The following is a 14,891-nucleotide window of genomic DNA, read 5'->3' as shown; positions in this document are numbered from 1 at the left end:
AGGCGGAGCTTGCAGTGAGCTGAGATCTGGCCACTGCACTCCAGCCTGGGTGACAGAGCGAGACTCCATCTCAAAAAAAAAAAAAAAAAAAAAAGTAGTAGAGAAAAACAAATCCACCTGAAGAAGTAGATTAGGTCCTTGAATGTTTACATGGGGCCAGTCCTCCAGATCTCAGAGTTCCTCTCACTAGGAACTAGTGATCGTAAGTTCCTCTTAGACACCTGCAGATTCAGGTGAGGGTGACACCACCTGGATCCCAGATGGGCCAAGCACTAGCAGCAGGAGTGGGATGGCCTCTCCATCTCTTTGTGTTGCCTAGAAATTGATCTTAGTGACACCTGCAAAGGCGCCTTCAGAGATAAGCTGTAGCTTGTCCTCCCTGCTCTCTGGAGGTGAATGTGTGCGACTCCTGCAGGTTTTCCTGTGTCATGAGTTTGGGTACAAGCATGCTGGCAGCCCTACCTCACCTGCATGTGTCCCCCAGCTCCCTCTCCAGAGCTCCCCAAGAAAGAACATGAGGTCAGCCCTGTTGCGGGGCTCCCCAGACATGCAGGCCGCTGAAAGGTGCCACCACAGCTACCTCCTCCAGCCACCCGCTCAGCCTCCAGAACAGCTAGTTCAAAGGCTCCTCTGTTGCTGGGGAAGGAGGGGCTCAGCAGACAAGTCCATGCAGGCCACAGCCTCCCTGGGCTAATGCAGGCCCTTGGCTGGCAGTCCCCTGTGGAGAGGTCCTGATGGGCCAGGTCCACCGCTGGAAGCCCTCCTCCTGCCCTTCTGTAAGATGAGCGAGTGGCACAAAGTGGGTCTCCCCTTCTTCCTGGATGTTTGCATCACTTGAGGCTCATTTTCTGCTGGGGAAGGAGTCCTCCTCTTCTAGGTCTCAGGCGTGCCTGGATGGTGACATCATTTATTTCCAATTAGGGCTTAGTCCAGAATGAATGGAAAACAGCTGAAGAGGGAAAATGTGCCATGTCTAGACAACAAGCAATTTTCTGGGGTACCATTGGGCTCCAGAAAGACAGAAATGCCAGGGCTCAGGTGGAGACCTGCTGCATTCATCCACTCAAGGCACCTGCTCATGGGAGCGAGACTGGCCAGCCGGGCGCATTCTGCCTGAAGAACAGGGTTGGGAGGCAGGGGTGGGGGGGAGTGGTGTTCTTGCTGTGGTCCCAGAGCTTTCTTCAGGGGGACGGCCTCAGGGTGGGGAACTCAAGGTGAGAGATTTAAGACAGGGACAGGAGAGGCTTTCTTGAAAGAGCCTTTCTGCAGACACGCCACGAGCCACAAGAATGCCTCAGCTCTCTGCATATGCAATTTCCTGGATACTGCAAGGATGTGAAGAAATCACGGGGGAGGAACCTGGACAGAGAGAGGGGCAGGCAAGGGGCATTGGCCTGAGACGCCAGAAGTCAGAGGGTGTTTTCTAAAATGGGTTTTTTGGGCTCGACTTTGTAACCTGCATGTATGCATTAGTCCTGCTGTTCCAAGATCCAGCTTCCCAGGAGAGCGCACGGCCAAGCACCAAGTGCGCCTTGGTAGATGAAAGCTGTGAGAGAGACTGGGTTGGAAGTCGACTCTGTAGCAGAGGGGCTGATGAAAGTGCACTTGAAGGGCAGCAGGGTGCACAAGCTAGCGTTCCGATTTTACTCAGAACCCTCGGGTGACTGACACATGCCTGTAAAATTAAGCCTCCTCCTGGCCCGTCAGGAGTGTGTTCACACCGTGCATGCAAGCAAATTGAGTACACTTCCTGAGGGTTGACCTTCACTGGTCAGTAGCAACACATATGAGTTAGGGGACAATACATTTAACATCATATACGCAAACGTAAGAGTGAGATCATTTTTTCTTTCTCTCTTATTATATAAATTTCAGTTGTGGAACATGATGTTTTGATATACATATAAACTGTGAAATGATTACTACAGGCAAGCAACTGAACATATCCATCGCCTTCCACATAACCTCTTGTGTGTGATTAGAGCACCTAAAATCTACTCCCTTAGCAAATCTTAAATACAACAGAGTATTATTGACCAAGTCCTCCCACTGTGCTTTAGTAATCTAGGTGCGTTCATCCCACATGACTGCAACTTTGTACCCTTTGACCTACATCTTCCCATTTCCTGGCCTCCCCCACACCTGGTAACCACCATTCTACTCTCTGTTTCTGTGTATTCAGCTTTGTTTATTCCATATATAAGTGAGATCATGCAGCATTCATTTTTCTGTGCCTGGGTTATTTTACTTAGCATAATGTTCTGCATATCCATCTATGTTGTTGCAAATGACAAGATTTTTCTCTTTTTTAAGGCTAAATAATTTTCCATTGTGTATGTGTGTGTATCAAAATTTCTTTTCTATTTTGTTCTTTTTTTTTTCTTTTTTCTTTTTCTTTCTTTCTTTTTTTTTTTTTTTTTCTGAGATGCAGTCTCACCCTGTCACCCAGGCTGGAATGTGATGGGATGATCTCGGCTCACTGCAACCTCCACCTCCCAGGTCCAAATGATTCTCCTGCCTCAGCCCCCCGAGTAGCTGGGATTACAAGCACCCGCCACCACACCCAGCTAATTTTTGTCTTTTTAGTAGAGACGGGGTTTCACCATGTTGGCCAGGATAGTCTCGAACCCCTGACCTCGTGATCCGCCCATCTCAGCCTCCCAAAGTGCTGGGATTACTGGCATGAGCCACCGTGCCTGGCCAGGATTTTCCTATAAATGTATATTGCTGCTTTTATTACATCTCCCACTACATTTAGTACCAATCCCTTGTTTGTTAGTGGATGAATGTGATATTCACATCCAAGAGCATTTCTAGAAGGTACACGGTGAGCTCACTGTAAGTAAGAGCCAATCATGGGGTTCAGTGAGATGATCAAGTAAGGGAAGAAACAGATGTGACTGAAATTACGCCAGGAATTAAACCAAAGATCAAAGCAAATGACTGCACCGACTGGGCTCACAGCAGGCATTGTCTCATTTTCAGTTGAATAGTATCTTCCAAATAAAGGCCAAAATATTCTTTGAGATGTTGTCGTTTATAACATTTAATTAGGATGGTCTGAATTTTGATAAATGTTTTTCCACCAGGGCCTTTAATACTTAATCAAAAACAGGATAAACTGAAGCCAATGATCATATCAAGAGCCAAGCTGTAATTTTTCTACAGAGCTACACACTGAATCAAGGATCTCTGTTTTTCTTAATCAGATTCCTTCCATTTGAGGATCTTAGTCTTGTTTCTCCTCTTAGCCCCATCATTGGTTTCTTCTGCTCCCCCCACCAGCTTGATCCTCCACTTCCTCTTTCGTCATTGTCGTTGCAACTGTCACCTCTCTGTTCTCTTCTACTTCCTTGTCCTTGCTGGCAGCAATCCTTACCAATTTTTACACTTCAGAACAGGTTTACTTACCTTGTCGCTGCTTGGTAACAAGGAAAGATAGCCACCTGTCTCCCTGACCTCTGGAACAACACATTTGGCATAAGTTTTAAAACAATTGTGAGGGAGAACTTTGAGACGTGCATGGAAACTGCATAGGTGAAGCAACTGAACCAAGTGCATCCTGAACCTGTAGTGCCAAACCCATGTCTGCCGAACCCCCATGCGTCTAGTAAGTAGCTGCAAGTGCTGCTGGTTCGTCATTTTGCCTGGCATGTCACACGAATGGAAAAAAAATTCCTGCATATCTGCCCAGGTCTGTTTTAGTAAATTACTAGCCTGTGAGCAGAATACAACATATTCCTATTAGATAGCGTATCTGACAAGATTATCACCATGTATTTTTCTAAATCTTCAAACACAGTAACTTGTTTTAATTTTGTAATTTCAAAAATTTGTCTGTGTAATAACTAGATATTTTACCTAATTGACAGCGATATGCAATCTTAGCTAGATGTACATTTTCTCCTGAAGTAATAAACTTTTTAAATGTTCTGCCATTAACATTTTCATTATCATCTCTATTGATAATTTCTGTTTACAGAATTTATCATATTTTTATTCAGAATTTAATTCATATCAGAATTATGAAAAATTATCATAATTTCACAAACATAAGAGCATTGATTTTAACAATTTTCTCTTAAAGATACTAATTGTAGTCGATCTGGATGTGAATATAAATATATTGTCCTAATTTGCGAGAATCAAACCAAATGCCATCATCCAATGGAATCTGAGTTAGACGAGCGTGATATTTCATTTGAAGCTCGGCTCTTCATATTTTATTATAGGTTGGTGCAAAAGTAATTGCGGTTTAAATGTAATGGCCAAAAAAAAAGGCTCAACCACTCAGGAGGCTGAGACAGGAGAATCGCTTGAACCCAGGAGGCAGCGGTTGCAGTGAGCAGAGATCGCGCCATTGCACTCCAGCCTGAGTGGCGACAGAGTGAGACTACGTCTCAGGAAAAAAAAAAAAAAGAACACAGATTTGACTGTGTTTTGTGATATTAATATTATTAGAAGTAGCATGCATTAAACAATAATGATAACCATTCATGGGTGGGTGTTTAATGATAACCATTTGTGGGTGGATGTTTTCTGGTTACCTGACCCTCTAAGATGCTGCATGTTTAGAGCATTAAGGGACAATTTACTGCATGGCAGATTTCCTGCCACCACCAACCCCTATCCAAACCTGTTCTTGAGTAGAAGCGTCAAGTGCAGATCTGGTTCTTCTGCTGCTGGTGATCAGAGGCCCTGCAGAGCTGGGCCAAGGGCGCCCCCTGCCGCCAGCCAGCAGTCCAGCTCTGGGCAGCCTCTGCGGCTGAGGGTAGCCCTGGCTCAAGCTCCCTGGTAGGTACTCGGATAAATGAGAGGAGGGCCCGGGAAAATCAGCGCAAGAAGTGAACCCCGAACCTGGTCCCCTGTCTCCCTCAGTGGGGCATGTGCGCTATAAACAAACATTCTTCATCTTTTCCTATCAGGAGCTGGAAGGAAGAAAAAAAAAACCAAAGCCACCATGGTGGAAAGGAATAGAGAGGAGATTTTGTTGTTGTTGTCGTTGTTGTTTACATAGATATAAAGCAAATACGAATTTGGTCACTAAAATGTTTCTAAGAAATATTGTGTTTTCTTCATTGAAATAACAGGAAGAGCGAACACTTGTCAGTCCTGTCACACACACCTTCTCTAACTCGTTTAAACCTCTGGAAAGACAGAGGAGGCAGGTACTGTTATTATCCCCATTTCTGAGAGGAAGAAACTGAGACCCCATTTCTGAGACGATCATTAACTGGCAGCAAGTTTCCCAGCAGTGAAGGTTTGAAGCTAGGCCACTGGCTGAATCTTCATCCTTCTCAACTCCTCTCTCCTGTATTTAGACTCTCATTCAACTGCTGTATCAACATTGAACATACAGCAACACTTAGGGCAACAATAATTTTAGGAACAATACAAAAAGAAGATGTGAAAGAAGTAGAGAACTAAAGCACAGCCTATTCATGCTGTTCAGGAATATTCTTTATTTGAATTTGAATTTCACTGATGTCACACCAGCTTTGTTTGCCAATAGATTAACTTAGTAGTATCAATCAAAGGGTATAATTTACATTATTCCTTCTTATGAATTTCTTGAAATCGTCACCTTTTTTTGGTTTGTTTGTTTCTAAGATACATAGTCTTGGGACCACATCCCTTTAATGTGAAGATATCAATCCCTGGAGTACTTTTACATCCTGCTTGTCATATCAGATAACGTATGCAAATTATGCCCACGCAGCATCTGCATAGGCAGAACTGATGTCACTCACAGTTTAGTGGAACTCTGTGTACTGCTCCACACGCATACCTGGGAGATGGTGAGAATCTTTGGAAAGGTGGCCCTCAGGATGGGTGAGCTCATTCACTGAGACCCCATAGTGAATGGGGAGCAAATGCTGGCTGTCGTTCCCCAAAGACCTCAATTCCTTCTTATATCAAAAAAGCTTCCCCAACCCCCATATGTATAGCAGCATATTCACAACAGCCAAGAGGTGAAGCAACTCAGTGTCCATTTTATGAATGGATTAAAAAAAAAAGTATAGATCCGTACAATGGAGTTTTATTCAGGCTTTAAAATAGGAGGAAATCTTGACATAATGCTACAACATCATGATCCTTGGAGACATTATGCTGAGAGAAATAAGCCAGTCACAAAAGGAGAACTACTAGATGGTTCCACTTACACGAGATCTTAGAGTAGTCACCATCGTGGAAACAGGGAGGGAAATGGTGGCTGCCGGGGCTGGGAGGAGGGAGGAATGGAGACTTGTTTCTCCATGGGTATAGGGTTTCAATTAGGTAAGACTGAAAATCCTAGAGATGTTACACAACAATGTGAATATGGTTGTCACTACTGAGCTCTACACTTGAAAATGGTTTAAAGAGCACGTTTTATATTATGTATTTCTCAACACTGTTAAAAAATGTTTTTGGGGAAAAAAAGAGCTTCTCCATGTGGGAGAAAACCCCTACAAGACCAGACGGGATCACACAAAGCCATCATGCCTCATGCCTGAGACTCTCAGATACCGTATTTATAAGTTTAGGCGCCAAACTCAGTCTGTGGCCTGGGCTGTATTCTTGTGATCTGCTAATGCAGCATTAAAAGGGTCAGGAGATGTGCTGATCTCTTTCCACATAAATCAGCTGAATAAATGATAACTTTCATCGTAGCTGTGATCAGAGACCCAACATATCCCCCAGGGTGATGTAATTAACTGACATTTTTCCTTTGAGAAAGGAGTCACTTAAAAACATAACTTCAGGTCTGTTTTACAAGACATACAAGCACAATGTACCTTTGTCATAGGCATTTAATTTGTTCTCAGTTGGTAGCAATGATGCCAACATAATTTTAATAAGGTTTGTGACTTGGTATGAGTCCCCAGGGGAGGCTAGAATCTACATGTTTATGAATAATGTTGGTGCTTCTTGTGGTTTTAAACATTGTCATCAAGAAACTGGAGAGAAGTCATAAACTAGCAATGCTCTTATTTTTCTTTCTCTCTTCTCCTAGCAATGCAGCAAAAAAGCCTCTCCCCTGCTCATGTGGCTTTTGAAGTCCTCGGGCATCATTGCCAACCGCCCCTGGCCACGGATCTCTCTCACGATCATCACCACAGCCATCATTTTAACCATGGCCGTGTTCAACATGGTAAGCTCCGGACCATGACCGTGTTCAACATGGTAAGCCTCTAACCATGGCCGTGTTCAACACGGTAAGCCCCGGACCGTGGCCGTGTTCAACACGGTAAGCCCCGGACTGTGGCCGTGTTCAACATGGTAAGCCTCTAACCATGGCCGTGTTCAACATGGCCAGCCCCGGACCATGGCCGTGTTCAACATGGTCAGCCCCAGGGTGAGTCAGGGCTCACAGCAGGCAGGGCGTTCTTCCCTTCTGGGACCTGTCCTGTGGAATTTTGGAAACTCGCTTTTAACTCCTTTGCAACACCAGCTGCTGCCTGTTAAATTTAGCATCTAATGGCTACAGCAGTCATTTCTCTAAGGGAAGGGATGCTTTCACAGAGCCACCTTGAGAGATGGGGTGACTCCTTGGAGCAGTTCCCCACTTCCTTGCTCATGGTGGCCCCTCAACAGGCTGCAGAAATGACTGCAATGTCTTAAGGATAGTCATGAGGGGCAAAGGAACCCTCAAACTAAGGGGAGTGCGGTGTCCTGCCCTGGAGTTTAAAAGACCCGATTGCAACCCCGTGCTCCCCGTCTCACCAGCTGCGTGACTATAAGGACATTTTCATTAAACTCCACAGGCTCCATTTTCACTTCTTTGAAAGTGGGAACCAAGACTTTCTCTACCAAGGTGGTTCTAAGGATTCAATGAGCCAATGTTCCCACCACACTTAGGACAGTTCTGGTCATTTTGTAATTATTGAGCCAATGGCCACTCTTACTATATCAGTCTCATCATTGCTGGTTATCTCCCCCAGAATAGACACTTGGCTCATCACGGTGCTTTGAGACATGTCCGGCCGGGCGCGGTGGCTCACGCCTGTAATCCCAGCACTTTGGAAGGCCGAGGCGGGCGGATCACAAGGTCAGGAGATCGAGACCATGGTGAAACCCCGTCTCTACTAAAAATAGAAAAAAAATTAGCCGGGCGCAGTGGCGGGCGCCTGTAGTCCCAGCTACTCGGGAGGCTGAGGCTGGAGAATGGCGTGAACCCGGGAGGCGGAGCTTGCAGTGAGCCGAGATTGCGCCACTGCACTCCAGCCTGGGTGACACAGCGAGACTCCGTCTCAAAAAAAAAAAAAAAAAAAAAAAAAGAGACATGTCCTTATTGTTCTCACATCAGCAGCAGCAGCCATAGATCTGATGCTTCCTATAGTGGAGGCTTCCCTCAATGGGAAATGCAGAGTGTTAGGAGATGTAGTCCTTGCCTTCCAGGGGCCCACAGTCAGGTTGTGGTGACAGACCATATATTATTTCGTAATAATAACATTGTTTTTATAAAGTAGAAAGCATTCATGCAGTGAAATGTAATATTTATTGAATATAAAGATATGCCTGGTATGTACTGGGTGCTCAGACCCCAAAGACAGTTCTGTGCCTTCTAGGAGTAGGAGTAGGAGACAGACAGCTGGGTAACCTCGTCATCAAGTCATTCTGAAACGAGGAGGCGAAGGCAGCAACAGAGGCATGAGGGGAAGGGAGAGCAAGGCCTGTTAGATGGAGTCCTGGAGGGCTAAAGGAGGAGTCTGCCACGTGGACCTGGAGGAAGTGAGGGGCAAGGACAGGTGGGTGGAAGGGGAGAAGGAGGGATGTTTGCCTCTGGGACAAGAACAGAAATTCGTATTAAGAAGTAGAGAAAAGGGCCGGGCGCGGTGGCTCAAGCCTGTAATCCCAGCACTTTGGGAGGCCGAGACGGGTGGATCACGAGGTCAGGAGATCGAGACCATCCTGGCTAACATGGTGAAACCCCGTCTCTACTAAAAAAATACAAAAAACTAGCTGGGTGAGGTGGCGGCGCCTGTAGTCCCAGCTACTCGGGAGGCTGAGGCAGGAGAATGGCGGGAACCCAGGAGGCGGAGCTTGCAGTGAGCTGAGATCTGGCCACTGCACTCCAGCCTGGGTGACAGAGCGAGACTCCATCTCAAAAAAAAAAAAAAAAAAAAAAAAAAAAAAAAAGTAGTAGAGAAAAACAAATCCACCTGAAGAAGTAGATTAGGTCCTTGAATGTTTACATGGGGCCAGTCCTCCAGATCTCAGAGTTCCTCTCACTAGGAACTAGTGATCGTAAGTTCCTCTTAGACACCTGCAGATTCAGGTGAGGGTGACACCACCTGGATCCCAGATGGGCCAAGCACTAGCAGCAGGAGTGGGATGGCCTCTCCATCTCTTTGTGTTGCCTAGAAATTGATCTTAGTGACACCTGCAAAGGCGCCTTCAGAGATAAGCTGTAGCTTGTCCTCCCTGCTCTCTGGAGGTGAATGTGTGCGACTCCTGCAGGTTTTCCTGTGTCATGAGTTTGGGTACAAGCATGCTGGCAGCCCTACCTCACCTGCATGTGTCCCCCAGCTCCCTCTCCAGAGCTCCCCAAGAAAGAACATGAGGTCAGCCCTGTTGCGGGGCTCCCCAGACATGCAGGCCGCTGAAAGGTGCCACCACAGCTACCTCCTCCAGCCACCCGCTCAGCCTCCAGAACAGCTAGTTCAAAGGCTCCTCTGTTGCTGGGGAAGGAGGGGCTCAGCAGACAAGTCCATGCAGGCCACAGCCTCCCTGGGCTAATGCAGGCCCTTGGCTGGCAGTCCCCTGTGGAGAGGTCCTGATGGGCCAGGTCCACCGCTGGAAGCCCTCCTCCTGCCCTTCTGTAAGATGAGCGAGTGGCACAAAGTGGGTCTCCCCTTCTTCCTGGATGTTTGCATCACTTGAGGCTCATTTTCTGCTGGGGAAGGAGTCCTCCTCTTCTAGGTCTCAGGCGTGCCTGGATGGTGACATCATTTATTTCCAATTAGGGCTTAGTCCAGAATGAATGGAAAACAGCTGAAGAGGGAAAATGTGCCATGTCTAGACAACAAGCAATTTTCTGGGGTACCATTGGGCTCCAGAAAGACAGAAATGCCAGGGCTCAGGTGGAGACCTGCTGCATTCATCCACTCAAGGCACCTGCTCATGGGAGCGAGACTGGCCAGCCGGGCGCATTCTGCCTGAAGAACAGGGTTGGGAGGCAGGGGTGGGGGGGAGTGGTGTTCTTGCTGTGGTCCCAGAGCTTTCTTCAGGGGGACGGCCTCAGGGTGGGGAACTCAAGGTGAGAGATTTAAGACAGGGACAGGAGAGGCTTTCTTGAAAGAGCCTTTCTGCAGACACGCCACGAGCCACAAGAATGCCTCAGCTCTCTGCATATGCAATTTCCTGGATACTGCAAGGATGTGAAGAAATCACGGGGGAGGAACCTGGACAGAGAGAGGGGCAGGCAAGGGGCATTGGCCTGAGACGCCAGAAGTCAGAGGGTGTTTTCTAAAATGGGTTTTTTGGGCTCGACTTTGTAACCTGCATGTATGCATTAGTCCTGCTGTTCCAAGATCCAGCTTCCCAGGAGAGCGCACGGCCAAGCACCAAGTGCGCCTTGGTAGATGAAAGCTGTGAGAGAGACTGGGTTGGAAGTCGACTCTGTAGCAGAGGGGCTGATGAAAGTGCACTTGAAGGGCAGCAGGGTGCACAAGCTAGCGTTCCGATTTTACTCAGAACCCTCGGGTGACTGACACATGCCTGTAAAATTAAGCCTCCTCCTGGCCCGTCAGGAGTGTGTTCACACCGTGCATGCAAGCAAATTGAGTACACTTCCTGAGGGTTGACCTTCACTGGTCAGTAGCAACACATATGAGTTAGGGGACAATACATTTAACATCATATACGCAAACGTAAGAGTGAGATCATTTTTTCTTTCTCTCTTATTATATAAATTTCAGTTGTGGAACATGATGTTTTGATATACATATAAACTGTGAAATGATTACTACAGGCAAGCAACTGAACATATCCATCGCCTTCCACATAACCTCTTGTGTGTGATTAGAGCACCTAAAATCTACTCCCTTAGCAAATCTTAAATACAACAGAGTATTATTGACCAAGTCCTCCCACTGTGCTTTAGTAATCTAGGTGCGTTCATCCCACATGACTGCAACTTTGTACCCTTTGACCTACATCTTCCCATTTCCTGGCCTCCCCCACACCTGGTAACCACCATTCTACTCTCTGTTTCTGTGTATTCAGCTTTGTTTATTCCATATATAAGTGAGATCATGCAGCATTCATTTTTCTGTGCCTGGGTTATTTTACTTAGCATAATGTTCTGCATATCCATCTATGTTGTTGCAAATGACAAGATTTTTCTCTTTTTTAAGGCTAAATAATTTTCCATTGTGTATGTGTGTGTATCAAAATTTCTTTTCTATTTTGTTCTTTTTTTTTTCTTTTTTCTTTTTCTTTCTTTCTTTTTTTTTTTTTTTTTCTGAGATGCAGTCTCACCCTGTCACCCAGGCTGGAATGTGATGGGATGATCTCGGCTCACTGCAACCTCCACCTCCCAGGTCCAAATGATTCTCCTGCCTCAGCCCCCCGAGTAGCTGGGATTTCAGGCGCCCACCACTATGCCCAGCTAATTTTTGTATTTTTAGTAGAGATGGGGTTTCACCATGTTGGCCAGGCTGGTCTTGAACTCCTGACCTCGTGATCTGCTGCCTCGGCCTCCCAAAGTGCTGGTATTACAGGTGCGAGTCACCATGCCCAGCCCCAAATTTTTTTATCTAATCATCCATCAATAGACAGATTGTTTCCATATCTTGGGTGTTATGAATAATACTAGAATGAACTTTGAGGAAATCTTTGGTTTTTTTTTCACATGTCCTAGGAAAGTGCCTTCCATTCATTAGTTATTAAATGAAAGAATGAGTGAGTGAATAGGTAAGCATACAGCCCTCTAAATAAGAAACCATTTCCTTTTGTAACATCTAGTTTGACCTTATAAAACCAGGATTTATCACGTAATTCTTAAAGACGATATAAATGAGAAACAAATCTGGTTTGGAAGCTAACTCTATTTTGTATAGCATAATTAGTCATGATTGCAGACAGTTCAGTCACTGTCTATAAATGTTTGACAAGCTGATCATTTAGGAGGAGACATTCTTTCAACAGTAGCTACGATCCTTTAGAGAGAGAACAACTGCCTTTGGTAACAGAAATATGTCTCCAATGTTGTTTTCCTTCCTCCACAGAAGACACATTAAAAGTATGATGGATGACCCTTGAGATTTATTTCTTTCTCAAAAATCATTCATCACACTTTTTAATACTTTTAATGTGCCTTCTGCAGATTTGCCACATACCAAGCTGCCTTCTGTAGCAGCAGAAGCAGGAAATAAGCTAAATTACCTTCCCCTACCTTTTCCTGTCTATCGATGCAGGGGGAGAAGAAATCGGAACTGCTCAGGCACTGAATTCCTCCAAGTGTGCAGAAAAATACCATTTGTATTGATACCTGGTGCCATGAACTTAGTGGTTCTTTTCCACGCAGGTGCTCCTCTTATACTTATGTCAAAGAAAAAATATAAAACCGTAGGAAAGTTGACGTTAGGTACGGAAAGGAAATAACATGACCTAGCTGTACAGCCTTGTGTATAATGTCTTATTAATCACAGAAGAGGCAGGACTTGTCCATGGAGCTCTGCCTCTGGCCACACCTGAGGATCTGCAGATGCCCCGGGCTCCTGAACTCTGACTGTGTGAGGCGGAGGCAGCGCTCAGGGCCACATACCTCATGAGGTGGTGCTGATGCGGCACTCAGACTGCCCAAGCAGGCAGGCAGATTAGGAGGGGGCACCTGTGCAGGGCGGTGCAAGGGAAGCGGGCTCCTGTCACTCACGTCAGGAAGGCGACACCTTCTGCTGAAGGATGTGAGTGAAACTCAGTCTTTACTTACATGCAGTTCAATGGTCCCAGGATTGTTTCTGTCTCTTTTTACCTAGTCCCACTTGAACCTGTCCATCCGGGAGCAGTTTCTAGTTAAAGGAGTATAGCTTTTCATGTTTTTTCTCAGCATTTTTTTTCTTTTCTGAACACGTTTTCCAGACTGAGGGAGCCCCATCCTCAAGTTGTATTTCTATTTCTTAGCTGTTGTTAACCCGGTGAGACTAATCCAGGCATCGGACTCACATTTCAGCAAGAATAACAGTTCCTTGTGTTGGCGGAGGTGGGGGGCTGTGGGAGCACATATGCTTTAAGTCACTGGGAAGAACATGTAACTTGCTCTCAGAAAACTTCATCTGTTTAAAGTCCTAGCCTCATTCATGTCCTCATGTATAGCACTTGTGATTTGTTTAAGTTTGCCCTTTGAGGCAGAGGAAGAGTGCTTTCATTTTCTTTCTTTGTTTTTTCTGTTTCTAATGTATTTTTTAATTGTGTATAATATATATAACATAAGATATATTATTGAACAATTTTTAAACATACAGTTTAGTAACATTAAGTACATTTGCAATGTTGTGCGACCATCACCACCATCTATCTCCAGAGTGTTTTTCATTTTCCCAAACAGCAACTCCGTCTCTATGAAACAAACACTCACTCCCCATCCTCCCTCTCCCCAGCCCTAGGTCACCATTGTGCTGCTTCCTGTTTCTATGAATTTGCCTATTCCAGGGACCCCACGTGAGTGGAGTCTCACAATATCTGTCCCTCTGTGTCTGGCTCCTTGCCCCTGGCATGGTGCCCTCGGGTGTTCCTTTTCTTCTGGATGCCCCAGTCGCTTTGCAGCAGGTGAGCCTCGGTTTGCCCTGCGTTTTTCCAGCCAGTGGCAAGCAGCCCTTGTTAACGGCCTCTCTGTCATCGTCTGCCATGACTCTGTACCTCAAAGGGGAGAGATGTGTTAGGAATAACGTGTGATGGCTTGAGGCTGCCCTGACCTGCCTCTGCTGTTGACTGCGTGGATGGGCCGGTTCATCTCGAGGCTCCGCGTCAATTTCCAGTCACTAATATTTATTCCCAGCCTGCATTTTAATGACCCTTACAAGAGCCAGGGTCAATGGGAACAGTGTGTTCAGAGAACTGGCTTTTTAAGTCTCATTACTCATTGGTATTGAATGCCAAAATGTCCAAGTCAGTTTTATTTCCAGTGAATTGTGTGATTTTAACGGGATATCTGAAACACTCGATGTTTATCCATGTGATACCAACACCTCAATAAAAAGTGGAGAAAAACAATTGGTGGTCCATGTTTGTTTCATAGGTAGTGTTTTTTCCGTATTAGTCTCCAGCTGGCTGTTGAGAATCTCATATGAGCGGCCGAATGTGCTGCCATTTTATTCCTGACATTTTGAGAATGTCATCACTTGATTCCTCGCAGCATTTTGCAATTTCTTCTGAGAAATTTCCAAGAAATTTATTATAAGTAAAGCATATATAAATCTGTGAGCCAGCCAGACAAGGAGTTAGCCGTAGTTAACTAGTAGTCTAGTCAGGTAGACTTCTAATTCCAACCAGATGACAAACACAATGATGTCATCAGGCAGAAAACAATACAAAAGCACCTGTTCACAGTTTAATGTGATTCGAAAAATGTAATTCTGATATGTTTTAAATTGCCTGAGAAATGTAAAATTTGCAAGTAAACTAAAAATATGCAGTGTTCCTTAGCATTTTATTTAGGAAGTTTTGTTCAGAATGATGACATCGTTGTCCCAATTATGACAAAGGTTGTAGAAAATTAAATTGGGTCCAGAGAAGAGCTCCCTAAATCGTTATGATGCTAAAAATATTTTCAGTGGAGAAAGTTGGGCTAGTTTTACCTGGAAGGAAGGTGGGCAAGGGATTAGTAACTCTCTTGAGTGTTTGACTGGCTACAATTAGGGAATGACATGAGTTTGTTACTTTAAAATGCAAAGAAGACAGAGGAA

The 14,891-nt window shown here is 45.3% G+C and overlaps 1 protein-coding gene across 1 annotated transcript in view; it reads left to right on the top strand.

Moving 5' to 3' along the window:
• Window positions 1-14,891, top strand: part of ADCY2 (adenylate cyclase 2 (brain)) — a 215,173-nt gene that overhangs the window by 139,411 nt on the left and 60,871 nt on the right. Inside the window, exon 14 of the mRNA XM_011974827.1 lies at window positions 6,998-7,135. Coding sequence (XP_011830217.1) covers window positions 6,998-7,135 — 138 coding nt within the window. The remainder of the gene's footprint in view (window positions 1-6,997; window positions 7,136-14,891) is intronic.

This window comes from Mandrillus leucophaeus, unplaced genomic scaffold (genome assembly GCF_000951045.1).
Source record: "Mandrillus leucophaeus isolate KB7577 unplaced genomic scaffold, Mleu.le_1.0 Scaffold1491, whole genome shotgun sequence".
Taxonomy (NCBI): domain Eukaryota; kingdom Metazoa; phylum Chordata; class Mammalia; order Primates; family Cercopithecidae; genus Mandrillus; species Mandrillus leucophaeus.
Note: the sequence above shows the minus strand (reverse complement) of the source record. Positions and strands in the feature narration are given on the sequence as shown.